Source organism: Schistocerca serialis, chromosome 3 (assembly GCF_023864345.2).
Source record: "Schistocerca serialis cubense isolate TAMUIC-IGC-003099 chromosome 3, iqSchSeri2.2, whole genome shotgun sequence".
NCBI classification, from domain to species: domain Eukaryota; kingdom Metazoa; phylum Arthropoda; class Insecta; order Orthoptera; family Acrididae; genus Schistocerca; species Schistocerca serialis.
The window spans coordinates 212,876,732-212,895,519 of NC_064640.1; the positions used below are offsets into that span (position 1 = coordinate 212,876,732).

General features: G+C 39.6%; 1 protein-coding gene across 1 annotated transcript in view; it reads left to right on the forward strand.

Moving 5' to 3' along the window:
* LOC126469934 (serine hydroxymethyltransferase, mitochondrial-like) overlaps positions 1-18,788 on the forward strand; it is a 119,982-nt gene that overhangs the window by 2,547 nt on the left and 98,647 nt on the right. Inside the window, exon 2 of the mRNA XM_050097333.1 lies at positions 14,782-14,922. Coding sequence (XP_049953290.1) covers positions 14,782-14,922 — 141 coding nt within the window. The remainder of the gene's footprint in view (positions 1-14,781; positions 14,923-18,788) is intronic.

Below are 18,788 nucleotides of genomic sequence, written 5' to 3' on the forward strand. Positions count from 1 at the left end.
GATTGAAAGCCTCATCACTGTTGACATGTGATTATTATTGTAATAACGTGACATGTTCTACATCCTAGTGATACTCACATCAAGAATCCATTGAACTCAAAAATTAATCAAATAAATAAATAAGTACCATAAGTAAATCACACACAAGTAATGAGGCAATTTTTCATTTTTTCATTAATTCATGTATATACACTTTTCATTGTATAGATGTAGTCAGGGCATAAAAAATTCAATTATATTTATACATATAACATAATAGACATGTCTTAATTCACCTAGGTTAAACCCAACATCACATCATGGTTTCCATTACCTTAGTTGAGTAAAATAAAAGTGTTTAATCACACGTTGTTGTCTGCAGAAATTCCCCTCCTGCCACTGTACAAAAATGTGACTACATGAATTTTTTCCCCTAATTTTCCATCCTTGACTGTGACTTACGTATCAGGGATGGTTAATTTCATCTAACTGAAGTTAAAATACCATGTGCTAGAAGCTTCAATTTCTGCATGTTATTCCAATTGAATATGGACTTCTTGGGTGGCAAACACAACTGGAAACTTCCCTTTCAATCCATACCCGGTTTTAGGACTTACAGATTTGTTTGTTTGGCACATTTATTTGAAGTCAAAGTGATTGGTGTTTTAGAACCTTGTGGCATCAACTTTGACTGACTTCTTTTTCTTGTGTGGTATGTGTTTATTTTTTGCATGCTGATAAGTGTGATGATGTGGCAACAATGCACTGTTTATTGCCTTTTTACCTATTTTAGCACTGCACTGATTTTTGAAACAGGGCTGTCAGTGAAGCCCAGATGACCGCCTTTATACAATGGCCCATTGTGTTTTCATATTTGAGGTTCGCAATATGCACAGAAATATTCGACAAGATTTCTCTACTGTGTAATATGTGATTTCTGAATGTACCTTGTAATTTTAATGATTTAAAATGAAAAGGCTGTTCAATATAGTGTGAATGTTGGCAACAGGAGAGTCTGTCAGATATCAAAAATGACAGAACCAATCGTAAAACATTGTTAACAAGTTGTCCTAATGACAAGTATTAAATCTGCAGCAAATGTTGAGGACAATGTACATTTACCACAGGATATGTTGCAGATCAGTATCGTAGCATCGTTTTGTGTTTACACTTCGTTGCCTTCCAACATAACTTAGACCTTTGACTGCATTACAGATCTGTTCCTATTCTGGCTTTAAATTAACTGGACAGTGCTTTTCTTGGTACACAGCAGATTTGTTCCCCTATTTTTAACTGCTCATTGCCACATGTCACGGATCAAATAGTACATGTAACTTCCTGGCAGATTAAAACTGTGTGCCGGACCGAGACTCGAACTCGGGACCTTTGCCTTTCGCGGGCAAGTGCTCTACTACCTGGGGCAAAGGTCCCGAGTTCGAATCTTGGTCCGGCACACAGTTTTAATCTGCCAGGAAGTTTCATATCAGCGCACACTCTGGGGCAAAGGTCCCGAGTTCGAATCTTGGTCCGGCACACAGTTTTAATCTGCCAGGAAGTTTCATATCAGCGCACACTCTGCTGCAGAGTGAAAATCTCATTCTGCAAATAGTACATGTCCCATGAATTTTATTAGTTTTAAAACTGTTATGGTTTCTAGTTACCTAAGGCTTTTTTTTCTCTTTCAACTGCCTCATTTAAGTAGTACAGCTACAGCTTGTTGATTTCAACAAGCATGGAATGAACTGTTACTTTATATCCTTTCCTGTTTTCAGTTTGTATTTCCCAAGGAGGTAGGGAAATGACTGCATTACTTCGTCCCTTCAGTGACGATGGTGAGGATGAGAAGCAGGAAAAGGAGGGTTGCTGTTTTAACTGACTGCAGTGTGACCTATAATATTACTGTCATTTCTGATATGCCTTTGTGCCCAGAAGAATGTTGTAACTTCTTGGCTCTGTAGAAGAAAAGTACCCTAGACAGTATAAACTTATTTTCCTGTTGGTTACACATCCTAAACTACTTTGAAGACACTGAACAATTAAAGAACCTCAGCTACCAGGAAATTCAATTGGGTTTTCTCTGTTGCCATTTTGCACATTCAAAATTTTTCACCAGAAAGCAACTATGTTTGCAGATCCTTGAAGCACAGTGTCTCCTCTCCCATAGGCCCATCAGTAACATAGCTCTGCATGTATGGTGATTGATAGGGTGCATAGGCTGCAGTAACCTACTATGTCCAAACCTGATCTAGAGCACACAACTTGGAGACGTGGTCTGAAAACAGAAAAAAATTGATACTCGGAGTTCTCCCAAAGGATTCTTTCTTTTTGTCTCTAAAGTTCCTTGCTGGGATAGTTGCAAAATACACATTTTGTTGACTATTACTGAGTAGTGATGACCAGAGCTTTTATCATAAATTAAATATTTAAGCCAGTTAACCCACAAACAGAAAATAAATCTACATTGAGTTTCCACTGTGCCAGTTACAGAAATTTTTGTAAGGCCAGTACAGTGTAAAACCCCTTCAAAATAAGAAACTGTGTACACAAAGATCCTATTTCTTTGACTGAATTTCTATTTTTTATTTTTTTTTTGTATGTCCATAGACCATCTAGTGCAATATTACCAGACAAGTCGGATGCATTACAGAAATAATATGCACATATATAAAACTTTAACAAAGTAGGATGGGAACAGGTGAGGATGTGGCATGAAGTTGGTTATGGCCTAGTGAAAGGAACCATCCTAGCGTTTACCCTAACAACTGGGAGAAGCAATGAAAAACCCAAGCCAGGATGCCAGATGGGGAATAAATCCTAGTCCTCTCAGATCAAGTCCAGTACATTAAAGACTTGCATAGCAATCTTGCTCAGTATATGATTGGAAGAGGAATCACATATACATAGTCTACATTGTGAATGCAACATACAAAAGAGGTAGATCAATGAACAAAAGTGGAAACAAGTGAACACATTATATAACACTGCTGAAAAGTACAATATGCACAGTAAGTAAATCAGTCATGCAAGTAAAGCATGGAACTTCGAAATAAAACTCCCCTGAAAAAATAAAAACACACGAACACATTATATAGCACTGCTGAAAGCTATAACACACAAAAACCTGCCAACACTCTATGCATCACAACTAGGCTGCCACCAGATCCCTTCTCAGAAGAAATGTATTTCACTGCATCTGAAATAGAGAAAACAGAAAACCAACAGTAGAAACCTTATTTGCGAAAACAAACACAGTATTTATGGTACACCAGGTAACAGAATCAAGAGAACTCTACAGTGTGTGAGGGCCTAGTAATCCTGTAAGGTAACATATTCATTCACATAGTAGAAACAAGCCTCAACAAGAAATGATTTTAGCTCTGCTGTAAAAGTAGTTTCTCTCCCCAACTTACTTCTGTACATGGAGGTGACATGTCATGGGATAGGAATTAGCACATACACAGATGGTGTACATAAGGTAGAAAAGGGCAGTGCATTGGTGGTGCTGTCATTTGTACTTAGGTGATTCATGTGAAGAATTGACTGACTTTGAAAGTGGAATGGAAGTTGGAGCTAGATGCATGGGGCATTCCAGTTCAGGCATCATTAGGAAGTTCAATATTCTGAGACTCACAGTGTCTAGGGTGTGCCAAGAATGCCAAATTTCAGGCATTACCTGTCACTGTGGACAACTCAACAACAGGGCACAGCAACATTTGTATAAAATTGTTAGCACTAACAGGTAAGCAACACTGCATAAAATAATCACAGAAATCAATGTGGAATGTATGACAAATGTATCTGTTAAGACAGTGTGGTGAAATTTGATGTTAATGAGCTATGGCAGAAGACAACTGGTGCTAGTGCCTTTACTAACAGCAGGACATCATCTGCAGTGTCTCCCCTGGGCTTATGACCTTATTAGTTGGACCCTAGACAACTGGAAAACCATGGTCTGGTCATATGAGGCCTGATTTCGGGTGATAAGAGCTAATGGTAGGGTTTGAGTCTGGTGCAGACCCCATGAATCTGTAAACCCAAGCTGTCAACAAGGCACCGTGCAAGCTTGTAGTGGCTCCATAATAGTGTGGGATGTGTTTACATGGAAATGGTTATGTTTGGCTATTTGGAGACCATTCATGGACTTCATATTCCCAAAAAAGATTGAATTTTCATGCATAACAGTGCACCATGTCACCAGTCCACAGTTGTTCACGAAAGGCATTATAACTTCCAGTAGAAGAAAAAGTTCTTCACTGTCTTAGGTTGGTTGGTTGGTTTTGGGGAAGGAGACCAGACAGCGTGGTCATCGGTCTCATCGGATTAGGGAAGGATTCGGAAGGAATTCGGCCGTGCCCTTTCAGAGGAACCATCCCGGCATTTGCCTGGAGTGATGTAGGGAAATCACGGAAAACCTAAATCAGGATGGCCGGACGCGGGATTGAACCGTCGTTCTCCCGAATGCGAGTCCAGTGTCTAACCACTGCGCCACCCCGCTCGGTTTTCACTGTCTTATTAAGCACAGAAATACTACTCCAGAATTCAGAAATTATGTGAAAAAATACAACCAAATATTCAGCAAGGTAATAAAAGAAGCCAAAAAACGAAAAAATGAGTACATCTCAAATGCAAACAATAAAATGAAAGCTGTATGGAAGGTTATTAGAGCAGAAACTGGTACAGAACAGTCAACTTCACAAAATATCTCTCTTCAGATTGAAAATAACAGACACTCAGATCCAAAAGAGGTAGCTGAAAAGTTTAACATGTACTTTACTAATATAGCAAAGCAGTATGTTCCTTCAAACAGTCATGGAAACAGAAGTGAAACAAATAATAAGGTCACTCAAAAACAAATATTCATGTGGACTGGATGGTGTGCCAGACTGTCTCTTCAAAAAGTCATCTGATAATGTATTAAAACCTCTAACAACTCCTTATCAACTGGAATCTTTCCCAGTAGCCTAAAAACAGCTGAAGTAACTCCACTGTTCAAAAAAGGGGACTCTGAAAATGTAAATAATTATCGTCCAGTATCCCAACTCAGTGTTTTCTCCAAAATATTTGAGAAAATTTTCTACAATAGACTACTAAGCTACATTACAAAAAATTCATTACTCTCAGCAAATCAACATGGATTCAGCAAATCAAAGTCTACAACAACAGCAATGTATGAGTGCATAGAAGCTGTGCTTAAAGCAATGGATGACAGAAAAGATGCTACTGGTATCTTTCTGGACCTTTCAAAAGCTTTCGACGTAACTGACCATGACTTCCTCATTCACAAATTAGATCAAACAGGTGTCCGAGGAATCCCAAATCAGTGGATAAGATCTTACCTAGAAAACAGGCAGCAAGTGGTGGTTTTAAGGCATGATGACATTTCAGTACAAGGAAATATTATCACAACACCACATGTCTCCAGTAAATCAACAATAAAGTATGGAGTGCCACAAGGTTCTGTCCTAGGACCTCTACTGTTCCTCCTTTATATTGATGATATAAATGACTTTATTAAATTGGGAAAACTAATCTTATTTGCTGGTGACACCAGCATATTAATAACAGCTGCTGACAAAATATCATTGGAAGTAGCAATAGATACTGTAATGTCCCAAATTACTAGCAGGTTTCAAAAAAATAAAATAATAATAATAAATAAAGAAAAAACTGTCTTTATGAATTCTCTGTCTCTGTCTCTTCTCCACATGTGCAAAACTTTGTTACAGTACCATACCTTGAAAATACGTTACTGAACTCGGTTACTGACACTAAGGTTCTAGGCCTATGGGTACAAGATAATTTAAAATGGGACTGTCATATAAAAGAACTTGAGAAAAAACTTTCAAAAGCTTGTTATGCTCTGTGTGTGTCAAATAAAAGTGCAAGCAAGTCAACAGTTACTCAAGCGTATTATGCCTACTTCCATGCACTACTCCGATATGGGCTAATCTTCTGGGGTAATTCAGCCACCAGCATAAAGATCTTTAGGGTGCAGAAAAGAGCAATCAGGGCTATCTGCAACCTAAGAAAACTAGAAACATGTAGACCAAATTTCATCCAGATGAAAATAATGAGCCTACCGAGCCTTTACATATACGAGTGTATCCTGTTCTCAAATGAGTATCTTTTAAACCAAACTGGACATCTTCAACAAAATAAGCATATACACAGTCACAACACAAGAAACACAAATAATATCCACATGTCACAGCGTAGAACAGCACTGTACCAAGAAAGTGTATCACAGATAACAGTTCAGCTATATGACAGCCTACCCAGTGATTTAAAATTGCAGCAACATAAAAATTTTCTTAAACATAATCTTAAGTCATTTCTAGTGGAAAAATGTTTTTACTCTGTAAAATAATTTTTAAATTACAAAAAATAGCCTCGTAAACAATGATTATGTAATAGTGGTTAAATAATTCAAATTGCTATATTTGTCACTTGTAATTTGATTGTTATCTGCAATTAATTTTGTCATTCTCTCTCTCTCTCTCTCTCTCTCTCTCTCTCTCTCTCTCTCTCTCTCTCTCTGTGTGTGTGTGTGTGTGTGTGTGTGTGTGTGTGTGTGTGTGTGTGTGTGTGTGTTTTTTTTCTCCGCTCCTTTCGCAATTTTGACTTGTCCTATATTCAGTGTACTGTTTAAGTATGTAATGAATCAAATGGACCAATAAATAAATGAATGAATGAATTGGTGTGAAGAACATTCTGGATTAGAGCAAATGATTTGGCTATCCAGATCGCCTTACATTAATCCCATCAAGCATTCGTGGGACATGATTGAGAGGTCAGTTCGTGCACAACGTCCTGCACCAACACCACTCTCGCAACTGTGAATGGCTACATACAGAGGCAGCATGGCTCAGAATTTCTGCAGGGGAATTCCGATGACTTGTTGAGACCAAGCCACATTGAGTTGCTGCAGTATGCCAGGCAAAAGGTCAGGCACGATATTAGGTGGCATCCCTTGACTTTTGTCACCTCATTGTGTGTTGGCAGTGCATTTAAAGAATGACATCAAAGTGGCTCATATGTCTTTGTATAAGTGTTGCTCTAACTTGTTCTATAGGGAGGGTCCCACAGCTACGAGTATTATAACTGCAGTAATCGGACTAGGTTTGCAAGTCACAAAGTCTAGCTCTTATATCATTCACTATTACAATAGTGTCATCAGGAAACATTATCTTACCTGCAATTTCTGAGGTGTGTGTGTCACTTGCATAAATAAGTGACAGAAGGGGGCTTGACACCCTATCTCGGGGTGCACCTACTTAGATTTTCCTTGCATCAACTACCAATCTCATTTCAAACTATTTCATTGATGTGACCATTTATTGCTGTTTCTGTACTTCTGCCTGTTTGAAATCCATGCTGATTATTATTCAGTATGCTGTGCTTGGATAAGTACTTGACAATTTGTTGTTTCGTTAATATCTCAGTTACTCTAGAGAATGCCTAGATTAGTGAAATGTTTTGGTAATTTTCAACTGTATGCTTATTCCCAGGCTTGGAATAAAGGTATCTGTCTTGATATTTGTAATCTTTGAGAGAACACTCCCTCAGTGATAATTTAACAAGTGAGCCAAGGGCTTTGTGACTGATGAAGCAGTATGGATTATAAGTGACACTGGTATGTCATCTATGCTGCCTACATTTGAAGCTTTTAATCACATTTACTATTTTGTGTTCACTAGTTGGAATTAAACTCGTGATGTATGCTGCTGTGCGAAAGCTAAGTTCATCCTGATTTGTGAAGCGTTTGTAAAGTAATCATAGATTTAATTTGGCAGGTATTTTTTTTTTTGCCAATATTGATGTTTTCAGAAGTTTTAAGTGTAATTCCCTACTGTTCTTGTATTTTCTCCACTTCACTTTTTTCAGTATCCCAGTTTTTAATTGACTGATGACCATAGATGTTAAGTCCCATAGTGCTCAGAGCCATTTGAGCCAGTTTTTAATTTGTTGGCTGACATTCTTGTTATGTTATCATTTCTAAGTACCTGTTGCTATATTTTCTTGTAAATCTTTATGTATTCTAGAGATCAGGGATCTGTGAATCTTTTCATTTGAGAACTAAGTACTTTTAAAGCCCTGCAGGAAATCTTAATGTTTGACGTAATCCAAGATCTAGCTGTTGTGATCCAACTTGAAAATACTCTAGTCAGTTTCTCAGGAAAATGAATTTCAAATTGGACATGATTCCCAAATAGTAGCATCGTAAGCATTGTTAGTACTTAACTGTGAAAAGCACTTCCAACCAGGATTCATTACTTAGACTGCCAATAAAACTAACACTGTCTGACAAAATGGAAGAAAAAAAGTGCATACCTTTCTTTCACAGGTATAGGTGCAATTGTAAGGAAAAGGGCATTATGATCAGATAGCCCTAAGTCAGTATTAACAATTTCAATGTTTGTGGTGTCAGCATGTGAAAATGTGTTAGCCTATAAGAATTTTCATTCTATTTGTTATTCTTTGAGGGCTCTGTATAAGAGGAAACATGTTGAAGCTGTGCAATACATTAAAAACATCTATGTAACTATGAAGACTAATGAATTACTTGGTATGCAGTGGTGGTGCTAATAGCTTTAAGTGGAAGGAGCAAAAATCACACAAGACCTCTTAATGTTCAAGGTACCTGCTCCAGAAAAACTCTCATCAGTGGCTCAAACTTTGGAAGAGGCCTAGAACAGACACTCAGTACAGCAGTGAATGTTATTTAATAATACATGTTTGTTATTTTGTGATTGACTGAGGATTTTCTAAAAATGTGGCTCACTGCTGTTGGTCACAGGACTTTACAAGTGCCTACAGTCCTACTGCAGCTTCTTCCAACACCAAAACATGCAAACAAAGAAGCCACAGGAAGTTAGCAACAGTTTTTGCCATGTTGTGAAATGACATTGACATGGAAACTAAAATTCAAAAGTTCTGTCACTAGTCTTTTCGTTTCATAATTGTAAAATAACTACAGAGCGAAAGTCCCTAATGAACCTCAGTACCCTTCAGCTTCGTGAGAAAATTATGTTACTCTCATTTTTACTATTGCTTTCGTGATCCACATAGTTTTTGATGCACCTGTACCTGTCCTCAAGGCACTTAAAAATCTGCTGTAATTGTGTGAAAAGATAAATACAACCAGACATGGATTGGCAGCACTTTAAGAGTTTAAATAGTAGCCAGCTATTGGAAACATTCCATTTTATTACTGAGAGGGCAGAAAACGATATGATTATTTTGGAGACTATTTGGTAATGCTGGGAGAATTTCATGGAAACTATATGCTAACTTATTAAATCCATCTGAAAAATTCTTTTACATATGATTACGAGCCTAGCAAGGGATAACAATACAACAGACTGTTGCATGCATAATTTTTAATAATCACTGAAGATTGCACCTATTCAATTTTGTGAAATTGAACAATAATAGACTGGAGGGTTCTGGGGGTATTCGTCCAGTAATGCCTGATCACAGCCAAAGTATCTGAAGATTGTGCTGGTCAACACTAACAGTTTTCTGTAACTAGAACACTGTAAGTATGTCTGGGACCCTTGTTAGATTCAACAATAGTCCTGATTTTTGGCTTGACTGTTACATTAAAAAGGAATACTGGTACATTCTAATACAAAACAAGGAATGGAAGCAATAAAAACCTATTCCCCAGAGATGTCAGGTTATAAAATGTGTCCCTGTATTACGTTTTGAAATATCTAAAAATGTGCTGAGACTCTGAAATTTATTAAGGGACTCCAAAATGGAACACATTCAATTAAAACTATATATTGGTATAATACAACATTTGTAAAAATACCAGGCTTGGGGTAGATCCCATTGAATTGCACATCACCTGTAACTTTTTCAAGTATACTGTAATATGCTAAGATTTAATGCAGTTCTCAATATTAGAACTGCAGGAGAAGTGGGAAGAAAAAGACTATGTTGTTTCAACCATCATGAAGAGAGTGAACCTAGAGTGGGGGGGGGGGGGGGGGGGGGGAAGTGGTTTTTGTTCTTACCTTTAACACTGTGATACTGTGTCTGACTACATTTAAATGGAATCTATTCATTATAAGCTAAGACACTCCATTTGGAATCCATTACATTGGTATAATTATTAAAATTTCATACACAATACATTTTTCATGATCTTCTCCATTACATTTGAAAAGGAATTTTTATTAGCAGGTTCACAGCTGATAAAATATTTGTCACAGCTATGACCAGTGGCAATGCCAGATTCCTGCTTGACAGCTTGATGGATGGCAGGAATGACTGCTTAAGAATGTGAGTGCAACCCTGAAACTGGTTGCAAAGAACAAAATGTAAGTAAATAAGAGAAAAATAAAGTGTAGCTGTGGAATGTCTTCATCAAAAACAAGTAAAATATATGCTGCCTGAAAAAAAAGTGAAGCACCCAGAAGACATGGTTGTACGTCAATGTAACATCGTACACTTACATACTATTGGCAGCTATGCAAATGATTATAGAGTTGTAATTCACTGTGACAGGTAGAATTGCCACCAGAGTGTGTCACTGTCGTTCATTCTTAATGGTGTTATAGGGCCTGGTAGAGTAGGTAAGTGCTCTGGACTGTATCAGATGTTGAGTAGTTGCTGTGAGCAACATGAAGATGCTTCATACTTGTGTAAAACAGTGCTGTCAGCACATCACGTAGTTTGGGAGGGGGGGGGGGCACATTTTGGGCCTCCATTTAGCCAACTGGTCAAATTGTGCAGCATCCATATTTGTCCGGCATTCAGATGTGACAGTGGCCCAGTGGTGGACTGCATGGGAATGTGAGGGCAAACATACCTATCATCGAAGTTTCATTTGACCCCATCTGATCATCACAAGGGAGTATTGCTGCATTGTGTGCCAAGCACGTTGTAACCCCTTCATGTACATCTACATTCATATGCCACAAGTCACCCTTTAGTGTATAGCTCAGAAAGCATCAGGTCTAAAACAGAAATGTTGAAGTCAGTATGCCACATGAGTTGGAAGAAGTACTTCAAATTCTGTAATCAATTCCTGGCCATGTTGCCACAGGTGAGTTCTTGATTCTTTTGTTCTAATGTAATACTAGTGGTAGACACCCATCAGCCTCTGGGAATTTCAGAATCATCATGTCACACTATAATCAAGCAGTAAACTGCTACAACCTTGGAATAAAATCTTTTAAATTTGCTACACATAGACAGCCATGAGTTTGTGTTCACTAGTGCTGTACAGTAGTGTTGATGGCACTATGTACAAATGATGCATTATGAGTGGTTATCTTCTGATGTAAAAAGTTGTTAGCTTGTGCAGAAAGACTGGGAATGGGACCACACTCTGTGAGCCCTTGTTGTCAACCTTATGCTCTCATGCTGGACAGTGTCCAGCATTTTGAAATGGTTTAGTTGTGTGGATGTAAATCACACAGTCATATAAACATATAAAGTGCACCAGGCAATGGCTTTATGAAATTGATAAAAGAAAACAAGTAAGCCAGTGGAAAAACTGCCAAGATTTCATTTAATTATTTGAGTGTAGTAAGTAATTATGGGCACCTGAGCCCCATATTTTGTTAAAGGGCAATCATGTGACAGTGGAAGAGGTACCAAAAGTGAAGAACTGTAAATTACAACTCCTGGCAACCACAAGTTCTGATGCACATATGTTACATTCTCACTGCTGTCAATTATCAGTTTTGGTATACGAGATTTAGTGGGCCATCCATAGATTAGTTTCTTCTTACTAGTATCTGAATAAAAAACACAGGTGTGTACAGTGACTTCTTTAAAATATGTTTTGTTTAATGTACACTCATGTTCAAAAGAAACGGAACACCTTAACTGACTAGGATAGGATATTCATACTCACAGGACATGTACAATATTATGATCAGCAGAAATGAGTAGCATTTGAACAATGTCACCCCACAGGTTCAAGGTCCACATCAATACTGCTGCACAACAAAGTAATGGATCAGTGTGACTTGAGCATACATGCAGTCAAATCAGTGAATTTGAAATAGGGCGCATTATTAGCATGAGAGAATACGACATGTCCATCCAGGAAACTGCTGCAATGGGTGTGTACAGAATTATTTATGGAAGACTGTAGAACACGACAAGATGGATCAGATCGCACCACCCAGACCACCCCTGAGAAAACAGACACCTCATCCGAATGGCTTTGCGGGACAGATCTGCGTCCTCCTCGGCTCTGGCACAACAGTGGAACACATCATACACTGAAACTTCCTGGCAGATGAAAACTGTGTGCCGGACCGAGACTCTAACTCGGGACCTCTGCCTTTCACGGGCAAGTGCTCTGGCGGAATTAAAGCTGTGAGACCGGGGCGTGAGTCGTGCTTGGGTAGCTCAGTCGGTAGAGCACTTGCCCGCAAAAGGCAAAGGTGTGAGTTCAAGTCTCAGTCCGGCACACAGTTTTAATCTGTCAGGAGTGCTTGGGTAGCTCAGTTGGTAGAGCACTTGCCCGCGAAAGGCAGAGGTCCCGAGTTCGAGTCTCGGTCCGGCACACAGTTTTAATCTGCCAGGAAGTTTCATATCATCGCACACTCCGCTGTAGAGTGAAAATTTCATTGTACATTATACACTGTCGGGGGCAACAGTCTGTCGCCGTTTTTATAGTGTGGGTTACATGCACATTGTCCACTTCTCTGCCTACCTTTGACAAATGTGCAGAAACATGCTAAATTGCAGTTGTGTATGGAACAACGTCACTAGGGACAGGAATGGCATCGGATAATATTTTTGGATGAATCCAGGTTGTGTTTGTTTGAAAATGATAGCTACATTTTGGTTTTCCGCAGACAGGGTAAGTGGCATCACAGTAACTACATTCACACAAGATATATGGCTCCAGCTCAAGGTCTTATGATGTGTGATGCTATTGGGTACAACCACAAATCACAACTGGTACGTGTCCAGGCACTGTGATCAGTGTGACCTACAAGAATGACATTCTGCGACCTGTAGCCATACCCTTTCTGCACAACACCCCAGACACAATTTTTCAGCACGATAATGCATGACCACATGTTGCTGCACGAACATGTCTTCGTGGTGACACAGGATGTCAGCCTTTTGCCCTGGCGTGCCACATCACCAGACTTCTCGCCAACTGAAAATGTTTGGGATATGGTGAAATGTCAGGTGCAGCACTATGACCCAATTCCAAACACCAAAGATGAACTTTGGAACCAGGTGAATGCAGCATGGGTGGCTATATCACAGGATGCCACTCGAACCTTATACACATCAATGCCATCACACGTGGAATAAGTTATCAGGGCCTATGGCAGACCCTGTGTCTACTAGGCAGCAGGACACAAGCTGAACTGAGGTGACTGAAATGCTAATCATTTCTGCAGAACATACTAATGTACATGTCCTATGCATATGAACATCACATTGCTAGTCATTCAAGGTGTTCTGTTTTTTGTCTTGACATGAGTGTAAATACACTAATCAACCAGAACATAGTGACTACCTGCTTAATAACATGTTGGTCCATCTTCTGAATGCAGTACAACAGTGATTCTGCACTACATGGATTTAAGTCTGAAGTAGATTTCTGGAATTATGTGGCACCATATGTCTGTGCACAAATCATTTATTTCCATTAAATTATGAGATGGTGTTATGTGAGAGTAGCCCTGGCACTTGACAGTGTCTCCAGTGTGTTGCATCAGGTTCAGATTAAATGAATTTGTTTGCCGAGACATCAGTGTAGGTTCACAATTATCCTCTTCAAACCACTGTAAAATGATTCTGGACTTTTGACACACAATTATACTGCTGGAAGATGCTATGGCTGTCAGAGGAGATGTCGAGCATGGAAGGATGCTATTAGTCTGCAATAATTTCCATAGTTCACATCCCTCATAAAACCTTAAATTACTGCCACAAGTCCCGTGGAAGCTCAGGTGAATGTCCCCTGTAGTATAACACTGTCCTCTGTGGCGCAGTGCAGGTTGAGGACAGCCATTCACCTAGACAATGTCGTATCTAGACACAGCACTAAAGCAGTCAACAGTGCTGTAAGGAGGCAGGATTTTCAGTGGCATCACCATTCTGAGGAACTTTTTTACCACGATGAAAAACAATGAACATCACATATCGAGCATAAGCTATATGTAATTTTAAATGTGAACAGCTGTCAGATGATGAAACTGTCATTTTGAACTTAATAATGGCATTATTTGTTCTAAATAGATAGCATTATTAATAGTGGCTAGTTGCTGTTTTTCCTTGATTCCTGTCTGGGGCCTTGTATCCAGCCAATGCGGGGTTGAGACACTTACGAAACTTCTCAAGTTTGGGGAGTACCAAACTTCTGTATAGGCTATTATTACAATGAGTTTGTCACTACCAAAGGCATTTTGAAGCTACTGCCAGCTCCCCTGGGAAGAAAACTGTGTACCCTTTTTTTTTTTACATATAGTGCAATGACATAGTCAAATGTGATAATGTTTTTCAAAGTCTGTACCGCGTGTGACCGAGACAGAATTTGCAAACTGACGTGGTATTTACCTAAGTGGATGCAGAAAACTAACTAAAAACTATTTCCAAGTTAGCTGGCACACTGGCCCCTATCATTAATCAGAGAGCCAGATTCGATCTGGGGCCGTTGCGCCTTCCTGTGTCCCAGGAACAGGTGTTTTAAAGTCATTTGCTATCTGAGAGAGTTGCTGTTTCTGCTTTACTCTAGGTATTATCCTATAACATGTGTTTATTTTAATGCCCTTTTTCCATCTGCTTGTATTGATTGCTGTATTGTTTCAGAAAAATGGCTTTCCACATATGAGACCAGCCTCTTGTTGGACTGGGAATGAATCATTAAGTGAAGATGATCCTGAAATGTGGGCATTGATTCAAGAAGAAAAGAAAAGACAGAAGAGTGGTTTAGAATTAATTGCTTCGGAGGTAAGCATTATTTATGGTATGAAGTCTTGGGAATGATAACATTTCTCTGCAGATATTTGTTGTATGTGTTTGTATCAAAGGCAACAATATGAAAAGGCTAGAGTGCTACTCACCAAATAGAAGAGGCACTGAGTCATTGACACACACACACACACACACACACACACACACACACACACACACACACACAACACACACACGTGCGCATGCATGCCACTATCGTCTCCAGGTGCCAAGACCCAACTTCAGTTGCATCTGAGGTGAGCACAAATCTTTGCTTGGGTGGGTTTTTTTACAAACAGGAGAGGCATGGGGCAGTGGGTGGGAGGAGGGAGGTGGATAGCAGAGTAAGGCTGTCAGAAGGTGCTAGTACTGCCTGTTGAAGTGTGCAGGGACATGGTGGAGATACAGTGTTGTGGTGAAGGAAAGCGGAGTAGGCATGTGTAGCACTGGAGTGAGGGCAGGGAAGAGACATGTATTGACAAGATCCAAGGCATGAGTAATAGTGGAGTGGGGAGCAGGGAAAAGGAATAGGTAGATGGAGGAGGGAAACTAGCAGAGGTTGAAGCGGGGGGGGGGGGGGGGGGGGGGGGGGTGGCAAAGGTTACAGGAACAATGGATATGTTGCTGGGTTACTGGGAGAGTTCACCTGCACAGTTAAGTAAAGCTCGTGCTCGTGGGAAGAATGCAGATGACACAGGCTGAGGAGCTGTCATTAAAGTCAAGCACATTGTGTTGGGTAGCAAGGTCTGCACCTGGGTTGTCAAGCTGTCTCTTGACCACAATTTGCTGATGGCCATTCCTGTGAACAGACAGCATGTTAGTTATCATGCCCACGTAGAATGTGGCGCAGTGTTTGCATCTAGCTTGGTAGACTACATGGCTGCCTTCGCAAACAGCTCTGTCTTTGATGGTGTAGGAGATGCCTGCGACAAGTTTGGAGTAGGCAATAGTGAGAGGATGTATGGGACTGGTCATGCATCTAGGTCTGTTGCTGGGACTTGAGCCATGAGGCAAGGCAAGGCAAGGCAAGGGGTTTGGAGTAGGGACAGACAAGGTTATTGTGTGGGTAGAGGAATACCACTGTGGGAGGGATGGGGAGGATATTTCTCATATCAGGGCACCATAGAGGTAGTAGAAACTGTGGAAAAGTATGTGATTCAGTCCTGTGTTGTACTGAGGAATGAGAGGGATGCTCCTTTGTAGCTGGGCAGTGGGTATGTGGCGGCCGGTAGGTGATTTGGGGAGACATGACATAAATATGTTTCTGGACAAGGTGGGGAGAGTAATTTTGATCTGCGAAGGCCTCTGGGGATGGACTGTTGCCACTACAGGTATGATGATGACCACCAATGGCTAGGCTGTGTGGATAGGACTACTTAGTGTGGAATGAGTGGCAACTGTCAAAGCAGAGGTATTGTTGGTGTTTGGTAGATTTGATGTTGACAGAGGTACTGATGTAGCCATTTTTGAGTTGTAGGTTGACATCAAGGAATGTGGCTTATTGGGCTGTGGAGGACCAGGTGAAGCAAATAGGGGAGAAGGTGTTGAGGTTCTGGAAACGTGGATAAGGTGTCCTCACAGTCAGTCCAGATCATGAAGATGTCCTCAGTTGATCTGAACTAGATGAGGGGTTTGGTATTTTGGGTGGCTGGGAAGGGTTCCTCTAGATAAACAGATTAGCATAGGATGAGGCCATGCAGATGACCATGGTGGTATCACGAATGTTTTTTGTAGGTGATACATTGAAAGGACAGGGAGTCAGTTGGGTGTTGGGAAACATAGTATTCAGTAGCGACAAGACCATGGGTGAAAGGGACCTAAATGGTAAGGCTGCACGTAATAACTGATTAATAAGTGATGATTCCCAGGTTGCAACTAATACAGATTTTATTTCATAGCACAGAGTTAACAATAAATAATAGTTCCAAGTAATAACTGAAATTCATAGTATTGAGGAAAAAGACCTTGTTTCAAAAAGCACCTAGCCTCCATTACACATAGGTCTATCAATTATTCATATGATTTTGAAATGCATCCCTGTTGGTTTTTGAACATTTTGGAACTAATTCTAAGTTTATTTCTGAATGAATCGTAACTTGATTTTTGAATGCATGCATAATGTACGTGATGTCTCTGCCAGGGGAATCCCCATCGCTTCTAGAAATAAACTTTCCTGCAGACAAAAGGGAACGGGGCTATACGAGCTGTGCCGAATAAAGCCGGATGGGTGAATGACAATCACTATTTATGTGGTTGGCTGGGTTTGCAAATGATCAGCGTTGTTATAATTACTAGCGAAATCCATGGATTTAGACTACCAGAGTGGAAATAAACGACTAACAGGAATAAAAGGTAACAAAGATTATGTATTATCTTCTTTGTGTATCCAAGAAAATGAAATTTTGACAGAAAATTTTTGACCGGACTGCTACACTACTAAGGGCCAGTTATACAGTTGCCAGCTAGCAGCGGCTAAGATTCTGTTCTGGGAGTAGCACGGAAAACACGTTGTACGAACACATAATAACACCTAACCGGAGAATAAACTTGGGATAACTAAACTAGTGATTGTGGCTGGGTTAGTGAAGTTAACCAGAGACTAAGTATTGGCACTGGCAGGAATAGTTATGGAATTAGTGATTACAATGTTGTTTGTTTGAACGAGGAAGGAGAAGAAACAGGGACTCTCACAAATTATGGAAGAATATGTCAATTCCAAATTTATATAAAAATTTTGTACTACTACTTTTCGATCTCGTGCTTCAGAAGCTAGAGAGTATGAATGAGATGTGACACTATTTCCTAACATAAAACTTTTTCCTTGTAGTAGCCCTAATAGGCATTTGATATTGGTACTTCATGAATTATATTCTGTCGTGTTATAAAAATGACCATTGGTGCCAAAACAGTTTCGTTTATTTGGCGTGTGTTACAATTGCTTAAATATTAGGCAGGCCTTATTTCATTTTATCTGACAGAAAGTGACAAAATACGTGTAATCAGATCGAGAAACCACACCAGTCCTGGGTACTATTTCTATTAACAGCTTTTCTAGTACTAGACAATGACATTTCGTTTTTTCATGTAGCAAAACATTGACAAACTTTGATGAGGTAATAGATTCTTTCTCAGAAAGGAAAGTACACCATACAAAACTGTGGCCAGATTAGAGAGAAAAAAATTCTAGGCCTTAAGGATTGAAGATATGTGTACTGTCTTGCTTGTCTCTTGTCTTTACTGGTTTTATGTATCCCATATTTAATTTTATGTCATACAAAACAGCAAGTTTTTAGCTAATAGGCAGTAAAGACTGCATATTTTCTGAAGAGTTCTTGTTCTGCCAGTTACAAATAATCCCATCCAGTATTAATTGCAAGTTTTTTTTAAAGGGGGGGGCAGGTTGTCAAACCGGCCGACTGGGATCAGGAGAGGCACCACAGGACATTTTAATTTCCACTGTCCTGAATATAGTTTGACAGCACCCATTACAAAATATTACACGTTTGAATTCCACAGAGCGAAATACAGAGATGTGTGATGGAAGAATGATGTGTGAAGAGGTGTGGCACTGCACTTTGGCACACTTAAGACCAAATAACATGCCTTATGTTCCCTCGAACATATATGTTTTATTTATCAAACTCTTCAGAAAGATGTGTGCTACAAAATAAAGATATTTTTGAAAAGTCAATTTTTTTTAAATTTTTGGTGTCCTTCCTCAAATGCTCGAGGGAGGGGGAGTGTCACTATCTACTATTGCCCCAGTTTGGAAATATTGTAGATCTGGACCTGATGCACAGAGCAGTCTGAGTTGTAGTGGGGAGGTGGTAGTCTCTACGTGACCTGTGTTTACGTTAAGTGAT